The sequence below is a fragment of the Cherax quadricarinatus genome, chromosome 38, assembly GCF_038502225.1.
Source record: "Cherax quadricarinatus isolate ZL_2023a chromosome 38, ASM3850222v1, whole genome shotgun sequence".
Lineage (NCBI taxonomy): Eukaryota > Metazoa > Arthropoda > Malacostraca > Decapoda > Parastacidae > Cherax > Cherax quadricarinatus.
The window spans coordinates 3994596-4022401 of record NC_091329.1 but is presented as its reverse complement, the minus strand read 5'-3'; the positions used below and the strand labels follow the sequence as shown (position 1 = coordinate 4022401).

At 38.7% G+C, this 27806-nt stretch overlaps 1 protein-coding gene across 3 annotated transcripts; it reads left to right on the top strand.

Annotated features, from left to right (window-relative positions):
* Positions 1-4342: 4342 nt before the first annotated feature.
* LOC128692974 (E3 ubiquitin-protein ligase RNF25) lies at positions 4343-25928 on the top strand. 3 transcript variants are annotated; one of them, XM_053782384.2, is made up of 8 exons: positions 4343-4510; positions 7227-7295; positions 8799-8933; positions 9256-9361; positions 15655-15788; positions 18440-18560; positions 18947-19138; positions 23348-25928. In XM_053782384.2, the coding sequence occupies exons 1-8, from the start codon at positions 4374-4376 to the stop codon at positions 23954-23956; spliced, it is 1503 nt and encodes a 500-aa protein (XP_053638359.1). In that variant the 5' UTR covers positions 4343-4373; the 3' UTR covers positions 23957-25928. The 3 variants fall into 3 exon arrangements, with proteins under 3 accessions (XP_053638359.1, XP_053638360.2, XP_053638361.1); XM_053782385.2 differs by having other exon boundaries at positions 4499-4575; XM_053782386.2 differs by lacking the exon at positions 4343-4510 and adding an exon at positions 6358-6383.
* Positions 25929-27806: the final 1878 nt, after the last annotated feature.

Sequence of the window (27806 nt, the reverse complement as noted above, 5' to 3'; positions counted from 1 at the left end):
AGGATAATGAAATAAGAAGAATCTACTTACTCATCAACATATTACTGAAACATCCTATCTCCTGTTTTCAAACATTTCTGAAGAACATCAAATTATGAATTTAAATAAATAGGAAAAATGAAATAAGAAGAATCAACCTACTCATTATATTATTATAATCAAAAAGAAGTGCTAAACCAAACCTACTCATTAATATACTTTTGAAATGTAGTATGTACACTTCTGGTTAGATCTGAACTTTAGAGATACCACACCTATCAGGAATATATTAATCAATAGTATAATTATAATTATTATTATTATTATTATTACATTCATGAGGAAAGTGCTAAATCCATGTGAGTCATTCAGCACCAGGGGAAATGGGAGGCACTCATTTTCAATTCAGGGAAAGATAGAGGTACGTAGTACTTTGAAAAATACTATTTCCCAGAATGATCCACCCTAATTATTATTACTATTATTATACTCACAGAAAACAGTAAACCCTTGTTAGCAATTCATTGTTGTACGGTAAAAGGGTAGCTGTCATTAGAGGAAAATGAGAAGTGGTGTGCAGGGTGAATACAAGAGTAAAAAAAAAAAAAAAGAGGAAATCATTGTTGATACAGTAAATCAGTTTTTGTTAAAGTCACTGAATCTGGTTTAAAGGCTGGACCTTCAGAGGCAAGCAGACAGATTAAGCATATCAGGGCACTGAGGGAGAGGCGGAAAATTAAGTTGGCATATTCTCTGATGAATAGAAAAATCTTACTAAACAATTGTTCACTTGGTACCTCACTTTTGGTACATTAAAAGAAAACTAATCAATAGCCTGTCTAGTTCTTAAGCAGTCTATAAGCATTAGTATTAGTCTACCCAAAATGTTCCACATGCTAGACAATTCAGGATCAATTTAACAGTTCTACACTGGTGGTAAACGGCCTATATGCCCCCCCCCAAAAAAAAAAAAAAAAAAAAATTACCAGAACCTAATCCCTGGCTACCAATTATAAGTAAGTTTATTCAGATATACACAAATACAGTTACATAGATTATCATACATAACAGCATATATGTAGATAACCTAGGACCCCAATGGAAATAAGTCACTCTGACTTTTTTGGGTTATCCTAGGTTCTCTACACATATGCTGCTATGTATGATAATCTGTGTAACTGTATTTGTGTATACCTGAATAAACTTACTCACTTACTTGCTTACTTTACCCCCAAAAATGTCAAAGTGACTTATTTCCATTGGGGTCCTTTGGGTTTCCATTTCCTTTATTCACATTTCTGACGTCACTTAAACAATGAAAGCAGTACGTTAAACACGTTTCATTAATTGTTAAAGAAACAATTAAAAATATCTTTTATCATTACAGTGGTTTATTAAGACCAAAAATATAAAATAATCCTCACCCCTGACACACCATGTAAACAAATAATGAGTGTTGCCAGTCAAGCCAACTAAGGTAGCAAACTTTGCTCTGCTATGCTAAGTGTAGCATAAAATAAATAATTTATTTTCCATAATAATATTTGCCTAAAAATACCGTTCAGTTTGAGTAAGATTTAAAAAAAAAAAAAACTTTCAATTCCTCTCTGTATTTTGCACGTTGTAATCATGTAATCATGTAATCGTTGTAATCACCTGAATTTCAGCACCCATATCCAGCATATAACCATAAAAGTATCCAAAACGGTTGGGATCCTCTCCAAGATACGATACTACGTGCCGCAAAATGCCCTTCTCACACTATACCACTCACTTATTTATCCATACCTCACCTATGCTATTTGTGCTTGGGGATCAACTGCAGCAACACACCTAAAGCCAATAATAACCCAACAAAAAGCTGCAGTAAGAATAATCACTAAATCCCATCCCTGGCAACACCCCCCCCCCCACTCTTCATAGACCTAAACTTACTCCCAGTTTAGTACATCCACACTTACTACTGTGCAATCTACATCTACAGGGCCTTAAACTCTAATATCAACCTTGACCTAAAATGCTTTCTTGATGGTTGTGACAGAACCCACAGGCATAATACCAGACACAAACATCTCTACGACATTCCCCGTGTCCGACTAAACCTTTACAAAAATTCAATGTATGTCAAAGGCCCTAAAATCTGGAATACCCTACCTGAGAACTCTAGAACTGCAGACACATTCATCACCTTCAAAACTACCATTAGAAAACATCTTATCTCCCTGATACACCCCGTCAACTAACTACACGAATGCCACCTGGTGGTTCACACTTACACTCACTCATTTGACCATAAACAGAAATATTAATCTCAATCTTAAAATAATGAATCCTGTGATACTCCAATACTGAAACTATGTACTGTGCCAAAACAAAAGCATTCACATTGCTAAACTCACAAACTAGTATTTAGTCACTTAGCCATAATACCAACTTACCTCATAATTTGTAATATTTTACAATTAAGAATAAAACTAAGTATGCCCGAAATGCCTAGCCATGCTAAGCGTTCTAGTGGTACACTCTGTAATCACAATTTTACTACATGTAAACCACACAATAACCAAATTTCTGTAAACTCAGCATTGTAATCCTTATAGAGAATAAACTTTGAATTGAATTGAATTGAATGTCACCCCTGGTCATTCTAGCCTAGGTAATTTACACTATGTATGATAATTGTACTTACGTTTTATATTGTGTACCTTTACCTAAATAAAATTACTTACTATAGTGTCATCAACTTTAACTTCTCATAGCTAATGCCCCTCAATTCTGGGACTAGTCTTGTTGCGAGCCTTTTCATTTTGTCCAGCTTCTTAACGTGCTTTTATCAAATATGGGCTCCATACTGGCGCTGCATACTCCAAGACGGGCCTGACACATGTATAGGGTCGTGAATGCCTCCTTGTTGCTCCTAAAAGCTACCCTTAAATTTGTCCATCTTGTGTTAGCTGCAGCTGTTATCCAGTTGATGTGTGACGCAGACAAAATTTTCGGAATTATGTTCACCCCGAGGTCCTCTTCCAGGGAGGTTTGTGGCATTTGTTCCTTGTGCCAGTACACTATTTTCCGGTCTTCTTCCCCAATTTTCTTAACTTTTCATGTCCTGGAGTTAAATTTTAATAGCCACTGGTCAGACCAATCCTGCAACTTGTCCAGGTTAATTTGTAGTTTTTTCCTGGTCTGCTCATTCTTGTATTGATGTCTGACCTTTGTGGGTTTAGCGCTTAGTTATGATTATAATAATAATCCTGCTTCTATTTTTATTCGTTTCACGTCATCTACAAACAGGGACACCTCTGACTTGATATCTTCTATCGTGTCATTTACATACACAAGAAACAAGAAATAGTACTGGTGCATGTACTTACCCTTGTGGGACCCCACTTGTCATACACATTTAAGCAAACACCTCCATGACAAGTGTGACAATAACTCGCAGTTTCCTTCATTTGAAGTATTCGTTGAGCCACTAGTGCTTATTTTTCTTGTTATTCCTATCTACTCCTTTAGCTCTGGTCCCAGTCTCTTGTGAGGTACTGTATCAATGCCTTCTTACAGTCCACCCATCTCTCTTTCTCCTACCAAATTTTCGTTGCCTCCTTATAGAACTTTAGCAGATCTGTGATACAGGATTTACCATATCTAAAACCATGTTGGCTGTTGATAACAAATCCGCTCTTTTCCAGGTGCTCCACTACTCTTCTTTTGATAATATTCTCCATAACCTGACCTAGTATGTCACTGGCACTACTTTGTAGTTTAAAGCTCCCCGTCTGTCCCCTTTTTTTTAAATATTGGGACTCGCCTATACATGCATGTATACAAGTATACATACAAATGTCAAAGATAGATTGTATTAAGAAAGAGGGAGTAAAGGAAATATAATAATAAAATGTTCTGCGAGGTATGGAATTTGTAGCCATTAATCTTATTAAAATCATGGGGGAGCGCTAAACCCGTAGGATTATACATCGCATGTGAAGGGATGATGGGAGGCATTCAGGCTCAATTCAGGATATTGGAGCATAGATCCAATTTCCTAGATCAAGAGCCCCTCACTAGCATTTGTAGCCATTAATCTTTCCAGGTTAATAGGCTGAACCTTGTAGGCCTGCGCCCAGCATACTGTCTACATACATAACAAGCTATTAACTGGCTATTACCTTCATTTTACCAACGTTACATTGGCCAATATCAACTGACACTAGAATATGTACAAATAAACCGCCATGTATTACAACGCAAGATTTAATTTGGGATTTATTTATTTTGTGTGTACTACCGTCGAAATTGCCCAAATGACAGCTGTGGCTGGAAAATAGACCAATGGGAGAGGAGATTAAAGGAAGTTGGGTTTCTATTGGCTGGTGCTGGTGGTGGCTGGGGTGATGGGCGAGGCAGCTGAGGCGCCCACAGCTGCACCGTCTGCACCAAGACTCGACCACCAGATCTGCCATTATTATCCTCGCACTTATCTTCGTTATTTTAAAGGCCAATCATTCTCTATGGCAACGAATAATGAGGCGTGAGTATTTAACTGCACTTTGAGGTTCAGGTGCCATGAATGGCGCTTGTTGGAGTGAGAGAAAGGTGAGGGAAGGCTACTGTGAAGGAGTCGTATTCACTCTGTGCTTGGCTGAATTATATTATCTTTTTACCTGTGCTATTTAATGGTGATAGAGGAGCAGTATAACACTCCAGAACTCTAGAGGAAGTCACAACTTTTATTCCCCGGGATTAGAGACCAACATTCATGTGTCTGTAATGTTTGCTGACGCAGTGGAAATTAATAATTTTATGTACTTTTATCTTACAAAAACGCATGGAATAATGACAGTTTATATGTAATAAAAACACAAATTTTAGTTAAAGGGAACTATTTAAAGAGAATTCCGCCAGTGTAACAAGTTTGTTAAACTCAGTAGATATTGTACTGAGTTAGTAAAGCCTGTTGCACAACCCTGACTTTATAAGTTTACTCGCTGTATAGCCCTTGTGGTTTAGTGCTTCTTTTTTATTATAATAATAATAAGTTTACTGTAACTGTAGTTTGTACCTGTATTACATACAGGATGAATCCTCTCAGTGTATCACTGTGGTGTAGCTGTAATACTGTGAGTAATATGACCATTGTAAAGCTTTCAACACTAAAACACGTTTTTTTTTTTTATCCATAAATAACCCTTATGGAGAAGGTAATACTTGGATGCTGGTGAAGAGCACTTGATCCAAGGAATTGGAACATCTCTCTCCTTCCTGTTCACTGTTTGATACCTATGGGTTTAGCACTTAATCATGGATATAATAAAAATTTGTGTGTTTGTAATTTGCGTTAATGCTGATAATTTGAAAGCTGATCATTTATATAAACTCTGATACTGTTTTAGAATTCAGTATAATTATAAAGGTGTATTATTGCATTCTGGGTAATATATTTTAGATCCATGGGGAAACTGACAGAACTGCTTATCTATTTTGCAGTTTTGCAAGAGGCTAAGGTGTGAGACGAGATTATATAAGACCCATTTTATAAAAGGCCATGAGTGAGAGGTATATCTGGTTGATTTGTTTGGGAATGATGGAGGTTGCTTTGGTATTTGAGTGTTGACTTTGATGGAGTGAAGATGTCTGTCTACTCTGCTCTGAGCACCAGTGATGAATTTCCTCATATCCTGAGCATTTGGTCTGGGCACCATATATTAGCTCCTTTTATTTTCCTGCTCTGTAGGTTTCTTCAGCTTGGGGGAAGCTGGTTGCTGACTCAGTTGGGTATGGGTATCTGGCTACTGGGGGTTTAGGCATGGAGCCCACATAATTAGGAACTTCTTGTTTCCATTTCTGTTCTTGAAGGAGCTTGTGTTTGTTTCCCAGTTCCCACTCAGCTTGGGTCACTATTTCTTCCCAAGAAACTAGGAAACAGGGCTCAATACAGCATTAGCTGTAGTAACCCCATAAATCCTCAAAAAAGAAAGAAAAAGTAGGGTTTCTTTTTAACAGTGTGGATTCATTGGAACGTCTATATGCAGAAATGCAGAGAGAGAGGTAGTTTGTACACATTGTCTCTATGTTCCTAGGCTTGTGTGTTGTTTCTCCTTGAAGGCCTAATATAAGTGATGAATATATGACCCCATAAATGATTCACATTGCAGTGTTTGTATTGTGTCCAATTTCTGGAGGTTTTCTGGTGCTGCTGATGCATATGCTTGCCAGCAGCAGAGTAATCACTTTTGCTACAAATGTACTGTAGTGTAGAAATGGAGAAGAATTTTGCTATGTTCTCCCCAGTGTGTGCTAGTTTGGGTTTTGAGGATGGTAAGCCTTGACTGGGTGGTATTTTGGAGATGTAAGATGCATTTTTTTTTCTAGGTGAGGAGTTCTGAGTCGAGGTACATTCCTAGGTATGTGTTCCTTTCATGTTCAGTGAGGATTTTTGTGGTGATCGTGGGGCAATTGTTGTTTGTTTTTAGGTGAAAATTTGAATAGACATTTTGGCTTTATTAACTGCAGACCTCATTCGTGTATCTAGTTTGCTAGACAGTGTAATACAGGTTGCATATGTACATGTTCGTTTATTTTAAGATGTTAGAGATGATTTCTTATATTGCTCTTGTAAATCATTAGCAAACTGCTGTATTGTATATTCTTTCTATTGTTGTGCACATTGTTTCCAGTATCTTTATTGTCTAATTATTTGTGCAGGTATAAATCTATAGTGATACAGATTTAACTAATAGCATTTTTTTCATTTGGCATACCAGAAGGAATATTCATAATGGAACATAAAGTAAAATATAGCATTTACCAGTATGTTGTGAATATGAATTAAATGTTGAAGTCAGGTATACTGTGTGTACTTAATTTGCGGAGAATTAATGCAAATTGAATTCCTGCATCTTAAAGCTAAATGTGAATGCTTGTAAGAGAACAGTACTGATAATTTTGTATAGTATTCCTTTAGGTCAGATGGAGAGAAACGGTATATAATTCTGACATGATAGAAAAAGACACAAATACAGTACAGTATAATGCAACAGCATTATAAAGTACAGTATCACATTATACTGCATTTGTTTCTTTAGCCCAGTTTATTTCTGACAATCTTGAACTCTTTCATCACATTATTGAATGCTGTATTTAACTGGAAACTATTTGGAGCAACTATAGCCTTATTTTTGTTTCTTAATTGGTTTTTGCAGTTTATTACCAAGAAATTCAGTATTAAAATTAATTTTACGTTTCAGAATCTTGGAAGAAATTGAGGCATTGCAGGCAATCATGTTGGATGAAGTAAAAGTCTTGCATGGAGATGGGTAAGTGAAGAAAAAGAAGAGTATACTATACATGTATATAATTTAAGGACATATCTTGAATGAAATTACTTACATTTCAGTAATAGAGCATTTGGTTCACAACTGAAAGAACCCAGGTTCAATCTATGGGTGCTAACCTTGTTCACCTTGCAGTAAATAGATACATACAGGTTATTCAGTTGTCGTGGTTGCCTTTTTGGGGAGAAGCCCTAAGGGCCTCTGTGGAAATATGTACACTGCTTGATTTTCAAGGTTATTAACTCTCCCATGTTAATAATCTACAGAAAGTTGTTGTCATTGCACAGGCAAGCAATGGTGGTAAATGGATGTTGTATGTACACTAGGAAGTCTTTCGAGATAAACCTGGTAAGGTATCTTAATGCTTGAAATAGTGAAAACCAGCACTATTAGCAGTACTGAATCTTATTAGCTCTGCTGTATCATTCATAGGAGAGGAGGGTAATTCTTTAATGAATGGCTGCTCCCAAATAATTTCCTACAGTATAAGTGATTACTCTGAATTACAGAGGGTTATAGGGAAAGCATTACAGGCATTTTCCACTTGTCTCATTGTACCAGACATATCAGCCATAAAAACCAGAGAAAATAAGTCACTCTTGATATTTTTTGGGTTATCCAAGGTAATTTACGCTATGTATGATAGTTGTACTTATGTGTACTTGTACCTAAATACGTAAATTTATTTACCCCACAGCAGTAGCATAATTGCTGTATTATAGAGTTTGATTTTATAGATAATTTACTGTATAATTTAGATAATCCATCAAAAAATATAAAATACAACTGAAAGCATTTATTTAAAAAACTGAGGATCTTCGACTGAAAAAGCAAATTGTCTCTACAGTAAGTCATTATTTTATAGTTTTCATCATATTTCCATTTTAATGGATCTTGCTGCCACAACTAAACGCTGATTAAGATACTAAGGAATATTTTTCTCATGTAGTGAGATATTTCTGAACCATCTTCAGGAAAAAAACATTCTCCACAAGATGTCTGTATTAGTTATGATAGGTGGGACTCATTTGCATTGAAATTGCTATTTCAATTATTTTAATACGTACATTGATTGTTTTCCACTAAGAGGGTAACCATACTCCCCTCCCCCCCCACCCAAAAAAAAAAAAGTTACTAATTCAATGGCTGTCTTTGCAGAAGTGCATGGACATCGCAGTTCAAATGATCACTGAATTTGTAACATCCCCACTGTTCATGTTATTTCATAAAATTGTGTATTACACACACTGAACTTGGATAGGAGACCAATGGTACCTCTTCCTGTTGCCACAATGTAATCAGACTTCCCTTATTTATTATTAAGTATAATGGTGTGCACTGTATTCTACTGTATTTCATTAAGTGCAAAACGTGTCTGGGTCATTAAGCGCAAGGAATAGTGTAGAGGTGATTTTCTGTCTACTAATTGTGGCCCAGTCTCTGACCAGTCATTCTCTTTGTCATTAAATTGTCATACCTTTACAGAGGCGTGCCAAATGGTGTGGAAGTGGTGGTAGTGCCAGCTACTGCCCAAAACATTGAGGAGCAGCATGTTAGAGTTACCTTAGTATTGTCATTGCCCCCAGAATATCCTGACACCATACCCGTGATTACTCTCAGGTAAGGACAGTTCAAGACATGGATTCAAATGGCATTTTGCCAACAATAGTGAAACAAAAACACACATTGAAAAGATAACTCTTATTGGGACATTTCATTGCAGAGCTTTATCAAGCTATACACACAACTTAATAAAGCTCTGCATTGTCCTAGTGAAAGCTAACTGCAATGTTGTCCAAGTCAGCATAAATATATATTTATTTAATATTTGTGATTTGTTTGGCTTCTAATTAGACAGTGTTGGAATTGCTGTACTTAAGTCAAGATTATATCATCAAAAATTTCAGTTCCACATGTTTAATCTGGTTCTGTTTATTTTCAGGAATCCACGGGGTGTAGATGATTATGTTTTAGAAAAGATAAAACAAGAAAGCAAACAAAAATGTGAGGAGTATTTAGGCTGTCCAGTAATATATGAACTGATTGAGGTAAAGTGAAAACAAACACACATCATTCAGGTGGATTATTTAGTGAATGAAAAGACCTTTCATTATTATTGTAGCTGAAAACTAATGAAAATTACTAATGTTTTTTCATTTATAAATGTTTACTTAAATGAGTATTTTTAATAAATACTGTTTACCCTTCTTATTTTAAAATGCCTTATTCAGTTTAGTTTGATCAAATTGATTGATACAGGTACTCCTTGACTGACAATGGAGTTACATTCCTACAAACCTATCGTAGGCCAAATATGAATGATATGAAAAATAAATAAGTAAATGAATAACTACTGTCACCCAATAAGTAAATAAATAATTACTGTAACTAAATACCAGTATTAAAATTAAATGAATAAAAGTTACAGACTTGCCACCTTCATGCTGCTAATTATTTTAAGTTTCATCTCCAAAGTAATTGCTCGTGCACCATTGTAATGTCAAAATATTGTAAGTCAAGGAGTGTCTGTATTTACATTTTCTTTATGGGAACTGTAGAAGGATTAAATTCCTAAACAGCAAAACTACCTATGAATATTCAGATTGATTAAAATGTAATTAAATTTTGTATTTTGTTTACCACATCATTTATCTCCCACTAAGGTTGGGTTATTGATTAAAATGCATTTAAATTTTGTATTTTGTTTACTGCATCATCTATCTCCCACTAAAGTTGGGTGATCCAAAGAAGGAAATATTCATCATTATTCATTCAGTAGCTGTCCTGCCAGAAATTCACAAACATGACTGTTCAGATGACCATTAAAAATCCAAACTTCCCCTCCCTTACCACTTCTAGGACTCATTTCGGGTAACCAGTTTGATTGAAACCCTTTTTTTTTTTTTTTTTATTATCACACCGGCCGATTCCCACCAAGGCAGGGTGGCCCGAAAAAGAAAAACTTTCACCATCATTCACTCCATCACTGTCTTGCCAGAAGGGTGCTTTACACTACAGTTTTTAAACTGCAACATTAACACCCCTCCTTCAGAGTGCAGGCACTGTACTTCCCATCTCCAGGACTCAAGTCCGGCCTGCCGGTTTCCCTGAATCCCTTCATAAATGTTACCTTGCTCACACTCCAACAGCACGTCAAGTATTAAAAACCATTTGTCTCCATTCACTCCTATCAAACACGCTCACGCATGCCTGCTGGAAGTCCAAGCCCCTCGCACACAAAACCTCCTTTACCCCCTCCCTCCAACCCTTCCTAGGCCGACCCCTACCCCGCCTTCCTTCCACTACAGACTGATACACTCTTGAAGTCATTCTGTTTCGCTCCATTCTCTCTACATGTCCGAACCACCTCAACAACCCTTCCTCAGCCCTCTGGACAACAGTTTTGGTAATCCCGCACCTCCTCCTAACTTCCAAACTACGAATTCTCTGCATTATATTCACACCACACATTGCCCTCAGACATGACATCTCCACTGCCTCCAGCCTTCTCCTCGCTGCAACATTCATCACCCACGCTTCACACCCATATAAGAGCGTTGGTAAAACTATACTCTCATACATTCCCCTCTTTGCCTCCAAGGACAAAGTTCTTTGTCTCCACAGACTCCTAAGTGCACCACTCACTCTTTTTCCCTCATCAATTCTATGATTCACCTCATCTTTCATAGACCCATCCGCTGACACGTCCACTCCCAAATATCTGAATACGTTCACCTCCTCCATACTCTCTCCCTCCAATCTGATATTCAATCTTTCATCACCTAATCTTTTTGTTATCCTCATAACCTTACTCTTTCCTGTATTCACCTTTAATTTTCTTCTTTTGCACACCCTACCAAATTCATCCACCAATCTCTGCAACTTCTCTTCAGAATCTCCCAAGAGCACAGTGTCATCAGCAAAGAGCAGCTGTGACAACTCCCACTTTGTGTGTGATTCTTTATCTTTTAACTCCACGCCTCTTGCCAAGACCCTCGCATTTACTTCTCTTACAACCCCATCTATAAATATATTAAACAACCACGGTGACATCACACATCCTTGTCTAAGGCCTACTTTTACTGGGAAAAAATTCCCCTCTTTCCTACATACTCTAACTTGAGCCTCACTATCCTCGTAAAAACTCTTCACTGCTTTCAGTAACCTACCTCCTACACCATACACTTGCAACATCTGCCACATTGCCCCCCTATCCACCCTGTCATACGCCTTTTCCAAATCCATAAATGCCACAAAGACCTCTTTAGCCTTATCTAAATACTGTTCACTTATATGTTTCACTGTAAACACCTGGTCCACACACCCCCTACCTTTCCTAAAGCCTCCTTGTTCATCTGCTATCCTATTCTCCGTCTTACTCTTAATTCTTTCAATTATAACTCTACCATACACTTTACCAGGTACACTCAACAGACTTATCCCCCTATAATTTTTGCACTCTCTTTTATCCCCTTTGCCTTTATACAAAGGAACTATGCATGCTCTCTGCCAATCCCTAGGTACCTTACCCTCTTCCATACATTTATTAAATAATTGCACCAACCACTCCAAAACTATATCCCCACCTGCTTTTAACATTTCTATCTTTATCCCATCAATCCCGGCTGCCTTACCCCCTTTCATTTTACCTACTGCCTCACGAACTTCCCCCACACTCACAACTGACTCTTCCTCACTCCTACAAGATGTTATTCCTCCTTGCCCTATACACGAAATCACAGCTTCCCTATCTTCATCAACATTTAACAATTCCTCAAAATATTCCTTCCATCTTCCCAATACCTCTAACTCTCCATTTAATAACTCTCCTCTCCTATTTTTAACTGACAAATCCATTTGTTCTCTAGGCTTTCTTAACTTGTTAATCTCACTCCAAAACTTTTTCTTATTTTCAACAAAATTTGTTGATAACATCTCACCCACTCTCTCATTTGCTCTCTTTTTACATTGCTTCACCACTCTCTTAACTTCTCTCTTTTTCTCCATATACTCTTCCCTCCTTGCATCACTTCTACTTTGTAAAAACTTCTCATATGCTAACTTTTTCTCCCTTACTACTCTCTTTACATCATCATTCCACCAATCGCTCCTCTTCCCTCCTGCACCCACTTTCCTGTAACCACAAACTTCTGCTGAACACTCTAACACTACATTTTTAAACCTACCCCATACCTCTTCGACCCCATTGCCTATGCTCTCATTAGCCCATCTATCCTCCAATAGCTGTTTATATCTTACCCTAACTGCCTCCTCTTTTAGTTTATAAACCTTTACCTCTCTCTTCCCTGATGCTTCTATTCTCCTTGTATCCCATCTACCTTTTACTCTCAGTGTAGCTACAACTAGAAAGTGATCTGATATATCTGTGGCCCCTCTATAAACATGTACATCCTGAAGTCTACTCAACAGTCTTTTATCTACCAATACATAATCCAACAAACTACTGTCATTTCGCCCTACATCATATCGTGTATACTTATTTATCCTCTTTTTCTTAAAATATGTATTACCTATAACTAAACCCCTTTCTATACAAAGTTCAATCAAAGGGCTCCCATTATCATTTACACCTGGCACCCCAAACTTACCTACCACACCCTCTCTAAAAGTTTCTCCTACTTTAGCATTCAAGTCCCCTACCACAATTACTCTCTCACTTGGTTCAAAGGCTCCTATACATTCACTTAACATCTCCCAAAATCTCTCTCTCTCCTCTGCATTCCTCTCTTCTCCAGGTGCATACACGCTTATTATGACCCACTTCTCGCATCCAACCTTTACTTTAATCCACATAATTCTTGAATTTACACATTCATATTCTCTTTTCTCCTTCCATAACTGATCATTTAACATTACTGCTACCCCTTCCTTTGCTCTAACTCTCTCAGATACTCCAGATTTAATCCCATTTATTTCCCCCCACTGAAACTCTCCTACCCCCTTCAGCTTTGTTTCGCTTAGGGCCAGGACATCCAACTTCTTTTCATTCATAACATCAGCAATCATCTGTTTCTTGTCATCCGCACTACATCCACGCACATTTAAGCAACCCAGTTTTATAAAGTTTTTCTTCTTCTCTTTTTTAGTAATTGTATACAGGAGAAGGGGTTACTAGCCCATTGCTCCCGGCATTTTAGTCGCCTCATACGACACGCATGGCTTACGGAGGAAAGATTCTTTTCCACTTCCCCATGGACAATAGAAGAAATAAAAAGAACAAGAGCTATCTCTCTACTTTTCTAAATCTTCTCTGTTGCAATTTGCCCATCTCTTTAACTTCCTAAATCTTCCTGCTTTGTCTTATTCCTAGCTGTTCCGGTGATGAGTTTGCTGTACACTTTACCCAGCATGTTCAGGCATATTTCCTTATAAATATTGCACATTTTCTTGCCCCTTTTTTTCCTTTACAAAGGAACTGTGCTTGCTCTTTGCTAATCCTTAGGTACCTTACCTTGTTTCATGCATATTTTGAATAAATACACCACCCACTCCAAAATATACTTCTGCATTGTTGGTATTTTTTAATGCATTGTTCTCCTTTGTTTCTTTGTTTAATAAATGTATGAAAGAGGGGAAGGTACCTAGGGATTGGCAGAGAGCATGTATAGTCCCTTTATATAAAGGAAAGGGGGACAAAAGAGATTGTAAAAATTATAGAGGAGTTAGTTTACTGAGTATACCAGGAAAAGTGTACGGAAGGGTTATAATTGAAAGAATTAGAGGTAAGACAGAATGTAGGATTGGTGATGAGCAAGGAGGTTTTAGAGTGGGTAGGGGATGTGTAGATCAAGTGTTTACATTGAAGCATATATGTGAACAGTATTTAGATAAAGGTAGGGAAGTTTTTATTGCATTTATGGATTTAGAAAATGGATATGATAGTGGATAGGGGAGCAATGTGGCAGATGTTGCAAGTATATGGAATAGGTGGTAAGTTACTAAATGCTGTAAAGAGTTTTTATGAGGATAGTGAGGCTCAGGTTAGGGTGTATAGAAGAGAGGGAGACTACTTCCCGGTAAAAGTAGGTCTTAGACAGGGATGTGTAATGTCACCATGGTGGTTTAATACATTTATAGATGGGGTTGTAAAAGAAGTAAATGCTAGGGTGTTTGGGAGAGGGGTGGGATTAAATTATGGGGAATCAAATACAAAATGGGAATTGACACAGTTGCTTTTTGCTAATGATACTGTGCTTATGGGAGATTCTAGAGAGAAATTGCAAAGGTTGGTGGACAAATTTGGGAGTGTGTAAAGGTATAAAGTTGAAAGTGAGCATAGAAAAGAGTAAGGTGATGAGGGTATCAGATGATTTAGATAAAGAAAAATTGGACATCAAATTGGAGAGGAGTGTGGAAGAAGTGAATTTTTCAGATATTTGGGAGCTGACGTGTCAGCGGATGGATTTATGATGGATGAGGTTAATCATAGAATTGATGAAGGAAAAAAGGTGATTGGTGCATTGAGGTATATGTGGAGACAAAAAAAAATGTTATCTATTGGAGGCAAGGAAGGAAATGTATGAAAATATAGTGGTACTAACACTCTTATATGGGTGTGAAGCTTGGTTGCAGATGCTGCAATGAGGAGACGGTTGGAGGCAGTGGAGGTGTCCTGTCTAAGGGCAGTGTGTAGTGTAAATATTATGCAGAAAATTCGGAGTGTGGAAATTAGGAGAAGGTGTGGAGTTAATAAAAGTATTAGTCAGAGGGCTGAAGAGGGGTTGTTGAGGTGGTTTGGTCATTTAGAGAGAATGGATCAAAGTAGAATGACATGGAGAGCATTTAAATCTGTAGGGGAAGGAAGGCTGGGGTAGGGGTCGTCCTTGAGAAGGTTGGAAGGAAGGGGTAAAGGAGGTTTTGTGGGTGAGGGGCTTGGACTTCCAGCAGTCGTGCGTGAACGTGTTCGATAGGAGTGAATGGAGACGAATGGTATTTGGGACCTGACGATCTGTTGGAGTGTGAGCAGGGTAATATTTAGTGAAGGGATTCAGGGAAACCGGTTATTTTTATATAGCCGGACTTGAGTCCTGGAAAAGGGAAGTATAATGCCTGCACTCTAAAGGAGGGGTTCGGGATGTTGGCAGTTTGGAGGGATGTGTTGTGTATCTTTATACGTATATGCTTCTAAACTGTTGTGTTCTGAGCACCTCTGCAAACACAGTGTTTTTGAAGAGGTGCTCAGAATACAACAGTTTAGAAGTATATACGTGTAAATATACACAACATATCCCTCCAAACTGCCAATATCCCAAACCCCTCCTTTAAAGTATACCAGTATTTTAACTTAAACAGTACTATATTAATTTATGGTATCCTCAAGGTTGTCCGAGAGAATCTGACTGCAAACAACACTCCCAGCTGCCCATGTGCCATATGCCTCTACCATTTCACCGATACTGATGTTTTCACCAAAACTCCATGCTTCCACTATTTTCATTCATATTGTCTTGGCAGGTATGTGTAAATTTTGCACTAACAGCATGATGATTTAGAAAACTGCAGCATCAGGAACTACGTAGTGGTAGGAAGAGACTAAGGGGATAAATGCATTTGTAGGATTCATTACACAATTTACAAGGTATGATATAGCACACAATGAAAGTACATGTAGTTTGTTAGTTATGTATTGGTGGATAAAAGGTTGATGGGTAGGCTCCAGGATGTACATGTTTATAGAGGGGCAACTGATATATCGGATCATTATTTAGTTGTAGGTACAGTTAGAGTAAGAGGTAGATGGGACAAGAGGAAAATGGCAACAACAAATAAGAGAGAGGTGAAAGTGCATAAACTAAGGGAGGAGGAAGTTCGGGTGAGATATAAGCAACTATTGGCAGAAAAGTGGGCTAGTGCAAGTATGAGTAGTGGGGGGGTTGAAGAGGGTTGGAATAATTTTAAAAATGCAGTATTAGAATGTGGGGCAGAAGCTTGTGGTTATAGGAGGGTGGGTGCAGGAGGAAAGAGGAGTAAATGTTGACGAAGAAAGGGAGGGGGTAATTTCATGCACTGTCCAGTGAGATATACCATCTTTTAGGAGTGAAGAAGAGCAGGATGTGAGTGTGGGGGAGGTGCATGAGGCATTACGTAGAATGAAAGGGGGTAAAGCAGCTGGAACTGATGGGATCATGACAGAAATGTTAAAAGCAGGGGGGGATATAGTGTTGGAGTGGTTGGTATTTTTGTTTAATAAATGTATGAAAGAGGGGAAGGTACCTAGGGATTGGCAGAGAGCATGTATAGTTCCTTTATATAAAGGGAAGGGGGACAAAAGAGATTGTAAAAATTATAGAGGAATTAGTTTACTGAGTATACCAGGAAAAGTGTATGGTAGGGTTATTATTGAAAGAATTAGAGGTAAGACAGAATGTAGGATTGCGGATGAGCAAGGAGGTTTTAGAGTGGGTAGGGGATGTGTAGATCAAGTGTTTACATTGAAGCATATATGTGAACAGTATTTAGATAAAGGTAGGGAAGTTTTTATTGCATTTATGGATTTAGAAAAGGCATATGATAGAGTGGATAGGGGAACAATGTGGCAGATGTTGCAAGTATATGGAATAGGTGGTAAGTTACTAAATGCTGTAAAGAGTTTTTATGAGGATAGTGAGGCTCAGTTAAGGGTGTGTAGAAGAGAGGGAGAATACTTCCCGGTAAAAGTAGGTCTTAGACAGGGATGTGTAATGTCACCATGGTTGTTTAATATATTTATAGATGGGGTTGTAAAAGAAGTAAATGCTAGGGTGTTTGGGAGAGGGGTGGGATTAAATTATGGGGAATCAAATACAAAATGGGAATTGACACAGTTACTTTTTGCTGATGATACTGTGCTTATGGGAGATTCTAAAGAAAAATTGCAAAGGTTAGTGGACGAGTTTGGGAGTGTGTGTAAAGGTAGAAAGTTGAAAGTGAACATAGAAAAGAGTAAGGTGATGAGGGTATCAAATGATTTAGATAAAGAAAAATTTGATATAAAATTGGGGAGGAGGAGTATGGAAAAAGTGAATGTTTTCAGATATTTGGTAGTTAATGTGTCAGCGGATAGATTTATGAAGGACGAGGTTAATTATAGAATTGATGAAGAAAAAAAGGCGAGTGGTGCATTGAGGTACATGTGGAGACAAAAAACTTTATCTATGGAGGCAAAGGATGGAATGTATGAAAGTATAGTGGTACCAACACTCTTATATGGGTGTGAAGCTTGGGTTGTAAATGCTGCAGCGAGGAGATGGTCGGAGGCAGTGGAGATGTCCTGTCTAAGGGCAATGTGTGGTGTAAATATTATGCAGAAAATTCGGAGTGTGGAAATTAGGAGAAGGTGTGGAGTTAATAAAATTATTAGTCAGAGGGCTGAAGAGGGGTTGTTGAGGTGGTTTGGTCATTTAGAGAGAATGGATCAAAGTAGAATGACATGGAGAGCGTATAAATCTATAGGGGAAGGAAGGCGGGGTAGGGGTCGTCCTCGAAAAGGTTGGAGGGAGAGGGTAAAGGAAGTTTTGTGGGCGAGGGGCTTGGACTTCCAGGAAGCATGCGTGAGCGTGTTAGATAGGAGTGAATGGAGACGAATGGTATTTGGGACCTGACGAGCTGTTGGAGTGTGAGCAGGGTAATATTTAGTGAAGGGATTCAGGGAAACCGGTTATTTTTATATAGCCGGACTTGAGTCCTGGAAATGGGAAGTACAATGCCTGCACTTTAAAGGAGGGGTTTGGGATATTGGCAGTTTGGAGGGATATGTTGTGTATCTTTATACATATATGCTTCTAAACTGTTGTATTCTGAGCACGTCTGCAAAAACCGTGATTATGTGTGAGTGAGGTGAAAGTGTTGAATGATTATGAAAGTATTTTCTTTTTGGGGATTTCCTTTCTTTTTGGGTCACCCTTCCTCGGTTGGAGACGGCCGACTTGTTGAAAAAAAAAAATTTCACATATGCATCATTACTTATGCTCAGTGCCCTGGTACTGCAATGCAGTATGGTTTCAAATGGGGCCCCCACAGATTCGTGTATACATGAAAGACTAAGGATTACCTGTTTGTTATATAAGCAGAGCTATGTAGTCATTTACTCTCTCTAATATAGTAGTTCATCATCCCTTTAATTATAGGTATGTAGCAAACTGTGATGAAGAGGCTGCAGCAGAGGAAGAAGAACCACAGCCAGCCTGGATGGCTAAAGAAAAGAAACTGTTGATGTGTCCTGTATGTCGGGATCCCATTCAAACTGAGGTACAAGAATTAGTATTATATATAGTCAGCAAATGTGTATTTTTATATGAAAGTTACTATATTTATCTTTCATAGTAACATTCTTCCTATACTAGATTTTCAAAACCATTAAAATATTACAATTCACTATTAGATTCTTAGAGTCCTTAACCACATACAACTTCCTTTTCCTGTATTTTTGTTAACTTCACAGTAAATTTCTGTTCTACAAATCTTCATCTAAAACAGTGATGTTTATGAAATTTAAAAGTAAAATATATTTTTTTTTGTGGTTAAATTTGTGATGTTTGACTTGAGTATCACAATGTTTTTCGTATGGTCAGTTAGTAGTGTTCGCTGTGAACCACTAGCTAATGTAATTGTTCATGCATTCCTCCCTCTTACAGCTGAACAGTAGTGAGTTGTTGTTAGCTGCACCTCCTGAGGAAGAGGAGAATACTGCTCAATTTAAAGCGGACAGTCCAGAGTTACTTGCTCTTCAGCAGCGAATGGCTGAGCTCTACATGCAGCAGAAAGAAAAGGGAGGAATAATTGATTTGGAGGAAGAAAAGAACAAATTTTTGCTTTCCTCCAGTAGGGTAAGTACTATAATCTCTCCACCTTTTTACAATCCAATGTGTATTAGACTTCACTTTCTCACTATTGTATATACTTGAGTATAGGTTGGTATGAGTATAGTTGGTAGTAGGTTGGTAGACAGCAACCACCCAGGGAGGTACTACCGTCCTGCCAAGTGAGTGTAAAACGAAAGCCTGTAATTGTTTTACATGATGGTAGGATTGCTGATGTCTTTTGTCTGTCTCATAAATATGCAAGATTACAGGCATGTCTTGCTACTTCTACTTACACTTAGGTCACACTACACATACATGTACACATTTATTTATACACACTCATCTGAGTTTTCTTTGATTTTATCTTAATAGTTCTTGGTCTTATTAATTTTCCTTTTATATCCATGGGGAAGTGGAATAAGAATCTTTCCTCCGTAAGCCATGCGTGTTGTAAAAGTCAACTAAAATGCCGGGAACAATGGGCTAGTAACCCCTTTTCCTGTAAAGATTACTAAAAAGAATAAGAAGAAGAAAATTGTCAAAGTGGGAAGTCTGAATGTGCGTGGATGTTGTGCAGATGATAAGAAAGAGATGATTGTGGATGTTATGAATGAGAAGAAGCTGGATGTCCTGGCTTTAAGTGAAACAAAGCTGAAGGGGGTGGGAGAGTTTCAATGGAGAGGAATAAATGGGATTAGGTCAGGGGTTTCAAATAGAGTTAGAGCTAAAGAAGGAGTAGCAATAATGTTGAAGGATAAGCTATGGCAGGAAAAGAGGGACTATAAATGTATTAATTCAAGGATTATGTGGAGTAAAATAAAGATTGGATGTGAAAAGTGGGTTATAATAAGCGTGTATGCACCTGGAGAAGAGAGAAGTGTAGAGGAGAGAGAGAGATTTTGGGAAATGTTGAGTGAATGCGTGGGGAGTTTTGAATCAAGTGTGAGAGTAATGGTGGTTGGGGATTTCAATGCTAAAGTGGGTAAAAATGTTATGGAGGGAGTAGTAGGTAAATTTGGGGTGCCAGGGGTAAATGTAAATGGGGAGCCTTTAATTGAGCTATGTGTAGAAAGAAATTTGGTAATAAGTAATACATATTTTATGAAAAAGAGGATAAATAAATATACAAGGTATGATGTAGCACGTAATGAAAGTAGTTTATTAGATTATGTATTGGTGGATAAAAGGTTGATGGGTAGGCTCCAGGATGTACATGTTTATAGAGGGGCAACTGATATATCGGATCATTATTTAGTTGTAGCTACAGTTAGAGTAAGAGGTAGATGGGAAAAGAGGAAGGTGGCAACAACAAGTAAGAGGGAGGTGAAAGTGTATAAACTAAGGGAGGAGGAAGTTCGGGTGAGATATAAGCGACTATTGGCAGAAAGGTGGGCTAGTGCAAAGATGAGTAGTGGGGGGGTTGAAGAGGGTTGGAATAGTTTTAAAAATGCAGTATTAGAATGTGGGGCAGAAGTTTGTGGTTATAGGAGGGTGGGGGCAGGAGGAAAGAGGAGTGATTGGTGGAATGATGAAGTAAAGGGTGTGATAAAAGAGAAAAAGGTAGCTTATGAGAGGTTTTTACAAAGCAGAAGTGTTATAAGAAGAGCAGAGTATATGGAGAGTAAAAGAAAGGTAAAGAGAGTGGTGAGAGAGTGCAAAAGGAGAGCAGATGATAGAGTGGGAGAGGCACTGTCAAGAAATTTTAATGAAAATAAGAAAAAATTTTGGAGTGAGTTAAACAAGTTAAGAAAGCCTAGGGAAAGTATGGATTTGTCAGTTAAAAACAGAGTAGGGGAGTTAGTAGATGGGGAGATGGAGGTATTAGGTAGATGGCGAGAATATTTTGAGGAACTTTTAAATGTTAAGGAAGAAAGAGAGGCAGTAATTTCATGCACTGGTCAGGGAGGTATACCATCTTTTAGGAGTGAAGAAGAGCAGAATGTAAGTGTGGGGGAGGTACGTGAGGCATTACGTAGAATGAAAGGGGGTAAAGCAGCTGGAACTGATGGGATCATGACAGAAATGTTAAAAGCAGGGGGGGATATAGTGTTGGAGTGGTTGGTACTTTTGTTTAATAAATGTATGAAAGAGGGGAAGGTACCTAGGGATTGGCGGAGAGCATGTATAGTCCCTTTATATAAAGGGAAAGGGGACAAAAGAGATTGTAAAAATTATAGAGGAATAAGTTTACTGAGTATACCAGGAAAAGTGTACGGTAGGGTTATAATTGAAAGAATTAGAGGTAAGACAGAATGTAGGATTGCGGATGAGCAAGGAGGTTTCAGAGTGGGTAGGGGATGTGTAGATCAAGTGTTTACATTGAAGCATATATGTGAACAGTATTTAGATAAAGGTAGGGAAGTTTTTATTGCATTTATGGATTTAGAAAAGGCATATGATAGAGTGGATAGAGGAGCAATGTGGCAGATGTTGCAAGTATATGGAATAGGTGGTAAGTTATTAAATGCTGTAAAGAGTTTTTATGAGGATAGTGAGGCTCAGGTTAGGGTGTGTAGAAGAGAGGGAGACTACTTCCCGGTAAAAGTAGGTCTTAGACAGGGATGTGTAATGTCACCATGGTTGTTTAATATATTTATAGATGGGGTTGTAAAGGAAGTAAATGCTAGGGTGTTCGGGAGAGGGGTGGGATTAAATTATGGGGAATCAAATTCAAAATGGGAATTGACACAGTTACTTTTTGCTGATGATACTGTGCTTATGGGAGATTCTAAAGAAAAATTGCAAAGGTTAGTGGATGAGTTTGGGAATGTGTGTAAAGGTAGAAAGTTGAAAGTGAACATAGAAAAGAGTAAGGTGATGAGGGTATCAAATGATTTAGATAAAGAAAAATTGGATATCAAATTGGGGAGGAGGAGTATGGAAGAAGTGAATGTTTTCAGATACTTGGGAGTTGACGTGTCGGCGGATGGATTTATGAAGGATGAGGTTAATCATAGAATTGATGAGGGAAAAAAGGTGAGTGGTGCGTTGAGGTATATGTGGAGTCAAAAAACGTTATCTATGGAGGCAAAGAAGGGAATGTATGAAAGTATAGTAGTACCAACACTCTTATATGGGTGTGAAGCTTGGGTGGTAAATGCAGCAGCGAGGAGACGGTTGGAGGCAGTGGAGATGTCCTGTTTAAGGGCAATGTGTGGTGTAAATATTATGCAGAAAATTCGGAGTGTGGAAATTAGGAGAAGGTGTGGAGTTAATAAAAGTATTAGTCAGAGGGCAGAAGAGGGGTTGTTGAGGTGGTTTGGTCATTTAGAGAGAATGGATCAAAGTAGAATGACATGGAAAGCATATAAATCTATAGGGGAAGGAAGGCGGGGTAGGGGTCGTCCTCGAAAGGGTTGGAGAGAGGGGGTAAAGGAGGTTTTGTGGGCGAGGGGCTTGGACTTCCAGCAAGCGTGCGTGAGCGTGTTAGATAGGAGTGAATGGAGACGAATGGTACTTGGGACCTGACGATCTGTTGGAGTGTGAGCAGGGTAATATTTAGTGAAGGGATTCAGGGAAACCGGTTATTTTCATATAGTCGGACTTGAGTCCTGGAAATGGGAAGTACAATGCCTGCACTTTAAAGGAGGGGTTTGGGATATTGGCAGTTTGGAGGGATATGTTGTGTATCTTTATATGTATATGCTTCTAAACTGTTGTATTCTGAGCACCTCTGCAAAAACAGTGATAATGTGCGAGTGTGGTGAAAGTGTTGAATGATGATGAAAGTATTTTCTTTTTGGGGATTTTCTTTCTTTTTTGGGTCACCCTGCCTCGGTGGGAGACGGCCGACTTGTTGAAAAAAAAAAAAAAAAAAAACTTTCATAAGGGACTATATGAAAAGTAATAAAAATTTCCCACCTGTAACTTAAATTTGTTTTGTGTCAATCGTAGTAAATTAGTTGATGTGAAATACAGGTTTTTGTTGATTTGAAACTGAACTTTTTTCATGTAAGGGGTCTCCTCTCTGGTGTTTCTTGTGATAGGTTTTTCCAGCAATTTTGCAACATTGCTTGTTATTAGACATGCTTATTATTTAAAGGTACATCTTATCACTTATTTTTTGACATCAATCCCATTGTTTGTCATTTTTCATTTGTCTGTCAGTTTTACATCTTGTAATGAAATCCATAAATCTGTTATGCTATCTAGTATAGTCTTGTTACTTTTTTCAATGATAGCTTATTTAACTTTTGTTCTAGCAAAATCTCATACCAATTTATTTTGTTACAGGCTGATTTTTGTGAAGAACTAGAAGATGGGGTTGAAGATGTTACAAGTATTAACAGTCCAGAGTCTACTGCAGAGCCACATCAGGTAGAACCCGCCATTCCACCTAGTAAGAGAGGTAGTCGTTCACTGCATCAGAGACCACAAGGACAAAAGTCACAGAGTGGATATGGCCGTCAGCCATGGAGGACAGAGTTGGGAGGAGATGTCAGGTACTGGTCTGGAAATCGAGGTGGTCGGGGTATAAGTGGTAGCCGTGGTAGAGGTGGAACTGGTCGAATTGTACATCAGAATTCATCCAGAATTATCTCCGAGCCACAGGGATACAGCTCTACAGACTATAAAACCACATGCATAATAGATAATGGATATGGAACCAAGGGGCATGGAAAGCGTGAGAGCAACTCGTATGAGAATGGCAGTTTTTATAACTCAGGAGATAACAGAGCTGGGGGTAATGAAATCATCAGTGGTGCAGGTGGAGTATGCAGAAAAGGCCCCAAAAGCTCTGGAAATCGGCAAAGATATGGTTCTGGGAGAGGTAGGGGTCGTGGTCCACCCCCAGGATTTGCCCCATCATCATTCCGTCACTCCGCTCAAGATTGGAGTTGACGATTGTGGCTTGCAGGGTTATGTCCACCCTGTCTCTTCTTTACTTTCTGTCTTCTCATCTATCTACTAAGTATTATAATTGTGACTTCTTTAACCATAAAGTATTCAGCTTATTTAACTTCCCAAAAAATTAAATGTTATAGAATTAGTTATAATGACAACTTTATGCTTGTTCATTCTAGATCACTAGTAGAACGTGTTAAATGTGCATATGTGTCATTCCTCCATATTTTCTCCTTACTTTTCAAAAATATGTATTTAAGATATAAGAAAAGGAAACTCTCTTCACAAGATACAAGATACTCATCAGATGTTAGAATAAAAGGTAAGATTTCCATATTAATACTGTATTTACAACTTTGACAGGAAAAGAACATTCAGCATACTGCCCATGTTTACAGGAAACAGTATAGCCTCAAGGGTGGAGAAAGTCATTTAATCACAGTCATGCATAATAAAAAAACAATGATGGGGTCTTCCTGTCAAAAATTTGCAGGCCATAGCATAAAGAATATAAAATTTTATATTATGTTATGTTATAGATACCAGTTTGTATTTGATTTAGACAAAATCTTTATTTTTTATATGCACAAAATATTAACTTTGTATAATAAGTTATTTATTAGATGATCAAGAGTTGGATGTATAAACACTTGGTTTGTTATTTCCTGCATTACTTTTTTAAGTGGTGAAGTTAAATAGAAATAGCCACTTACAGAAGTAATGAAGTACATGCCCTTAATTTTGAAGTTGAGTTCTTCCGAGTATTCAGAGAAGTGATGGTATGGCAGACCTGACTAAAGAATAATCTCACATGTCTTCAATTAATGTATTTGGAACTGTAAAGCATCTGGGTTGAAGTTTATTTTATATAAGAAGTTACTAAGAGTACAGGGTAAGTGATTTCTTGCTATTTAAACGGGTTTAGCACTTAAAATGATTTTGTTAATATTTTTGTTATTTCTCTCTAAAATAAATATTAAGGCAGCTCTTTGCATCCAGAAGAGGTGGACAGGTGCAAAGTCTTCCCAGATGTTTAATCTAAGCAACCACAATTTGACTTTCTAATTGGAAAATAATTAAAAGTTACAATTTAATGCTGTAGTAACTCATGAAGTCGTAATGACATGATTACAAATAAACCACAGTACAGGCAGGGACTGAACTCACGGCTAGTGTAAAACTACAGACTGGCTGAGTTTTATGACTTGCTAGCCGCGAGTTCAATCCACGCCCATACCATGGTTTGTTTTAATCCTTTAGTATTTCCATATTTTGATAAAAAAGTCTTAACTTGCAAAATACTTTTATCGAAAATTTTTCTGCCATTAATGGTTTCATGTGGGTTGTGTGTATGTACATAAGGTGATACTGGTCATCCAGTGAGTATATAAAATTGCTTATAATTTTCCTTCCTCTGTTTTCCACAGTACATTTTTCTCTTGATTATCTTGAACTACATAAAGTTTAGGTCACAGAGTTGAGGGAAATTGTGAGGTTTTCCTGAAATATGTAGAAAGCTAATTCTCTTTTGTCTTGTATCAAACAGATTTGGGTTTGTTTTATTTTCACAGCAGCAAGTACAAAAATCTATGCTATTGTTTTGGATCCATGATTTATTTTAGGAGTTGGTGCTAATTATGACCTCATGCCTTATTCTCTCTGGGTACTTCCCTTCTTTGCTGAGGGGTGGGCAGCCCGTAGAATCATCTTCAAACATCTTGGTCATTTACAGATATTAAACAGCGTATTAAAAAAATTCAAGGCGTGCTTGTTACAAAAAACCCATTTGATTTGGCTACCGCTTAATGAAACAAAGTTACAAAGGAAATTGTGTAAAAGCTGATGCCTGCTTCAAAATATTACCCATATGGCACTGTTTTCTCAAGGAGCTTGGATCCAAAATATGACTCATGGCTTTTTAACCACCAAAAATTATAAATACCAACAGGCCCTTAACAATCTTCATGGAGACAATGCCTCTTCAAGGGGGGCTCCTTGGCGTGGTGAAGAGGCTCTTGGTCTGAGGAATTAGACCTATCGGTCTTCTTCCTCAGACCGAACCTAATTACCCCCCAATCTCCCCTCCCCTATCCCATCCTCCCCATCCTCCCCTTTTTCCTTTCCTCCTCCTCCTCCCCACTCCTCCCTTTTGCCCTTCCTCTTTTTGTCCTTTGGGATTTCTCCCACAGGCGCGCTAGTTCCTAGGTAGGGGAAAGGACACCGGGGTCCATCCCATTCCGTTGAGGTTTCTTGGCGGTGGCGTAGTTTGCCGTGGAATCTGGATTGCCTAGGGATGTCCCGATCCCTCTCCGGTATCCCGGAGTAGCTTTGGGTGTCTTTTGGGCGACGGGTGTATCTCTGGAAGCCACCTTTCGGATTCCGGGGGTGGTGGCTGAAGGAGGTATGCTTTGTGGCGGATATCCGGCCGCCCTCTCTTTTGTCCACCGAGGTAGCTCGGCAGATGTGAGGTTGCTATCCCAGATTGCTGGTTTACTGGCATGAAGGGTAGGGTATGGCACGGGTTCCATGCTGCATCTGCGCTACTAGCGGTGTCGAGTCCTCTTGGGCGCGGAGGGAGATTTCTGGCCCTTTCATTCCTCCTAGGAACTATCCCTCCCCGGTCCCCCCTTTTTTTTTCTTTTTTTTTTATTTTTATTTTCTTTTCTTCTTTCTTTTTTTTTCTTAAAAACAAAAAGAAAGAAGTAACCTAACCATGGCAGCCCTAGTCCATGAACCTGGTACCCCCGGGCCCCTTCTTGATACCGCACCCCGTTCTGACCCCGCCTCGTCTTTGGACCACTCTTCAGACATTCCTCATGCCTCTGTACCTATTGCCGGTGCTGTTTCCTCACCCGCTTCAGGTACTGAGGCCTCGACTGACTCCTTCGATTTATCAGACCTTCGCTCTCCTCTGACTATGCTTCCGGCCTCTCCCTCTACGGTGCGGCAATTTTCAAATCGCCGACCCGTTCCACGTCGGACCAACTCTGGTCCCACGCCTAAACGTCAACGACAATTACCTGCTGATGATACTTCTCCACCTTCACCTTCTCGTTCTTCTCAGAAACGATCGACACGTCCTTCACTACCTTTCCACGCTCAGTTTCAGACTGAACAGTGGACTAAATTCTTCACTTTACGACCAACTTCCTCTACTGCCTATCTTTCTGACCATAGTATTGGCAAGGCACTCCTACGCCATGTTGGTAAAGATATTTCTTTTCATGCTCTTAAGAGCGGTACGCGCATCATTACCGTACAGAATGCTACCCAGGCTCGTGAGCTCTCTCGTCTTTCCCATATAGATACTGTTCCTGTCACCCTTGAAAAACATCATTCCCTCAATTCTTGTAGTGGTACCGTTATTCTGCCCCATACCATAGTTCAACAAAATTTCCAGACATGTGGCACCGACATTCTAGAACAGCTGGAACTCCAAGATCTCCCAATCCTCAAGGTAGACACTTACGTTCTTCCTGCCCGTGGGCGGAGACGATACCCTAGCAATGTGGCTCGTTTAACTTTTGACAGCCGAGAACTCCCATCCTCCGTTTATATAGCAGGACATCGGTTACAAGTTCGAAAGGTGATCCCTACACCACAACAGTGTAGAAATTGCTGGCGATTTGGCCATCCAGCGAAATATTGCAGATCTATCGCCGAATGCCCAGTCTGTGGTGCCGATGACCATTCTAATACGTCTTGCAATCGATCTCCCTCTTGCCTTAACTGTCATGAGGCTCACCCTTCGTACTCTCGCCGTTGTCAGGTCTATTTAAACGAGCGGGAAATCCGTTACCTCAAAGAGACAGAAGGTCTCCCTTATGCCATGGCAGTTTCTCATCTC

Bases quoted from the DNA above. Each gene is read 5' to 3' on its own strand.
- LOC128692974 (XM_053782384.2), top strand. From the start codon at position 4,374: ATGGGCGAGGCAGCTGAGGCGCCCACAGCTGCACCGTCTGCACCAAGA. The intron at 4,511-7,226 runs GTGAGTATTTAA...TTTACGTTTCAG, and splicing joins ATGGCAACGAATAATGAGGC to AATCTTGGAAGAAATTGAGG. The intron at 9,362-15,654 runs GTAAAGTGAAAA...GGTATCCTCAAG, and splicing joins TAATATATGAACTGATTGAG to GTTGTCCGAGAGAATCTGAC.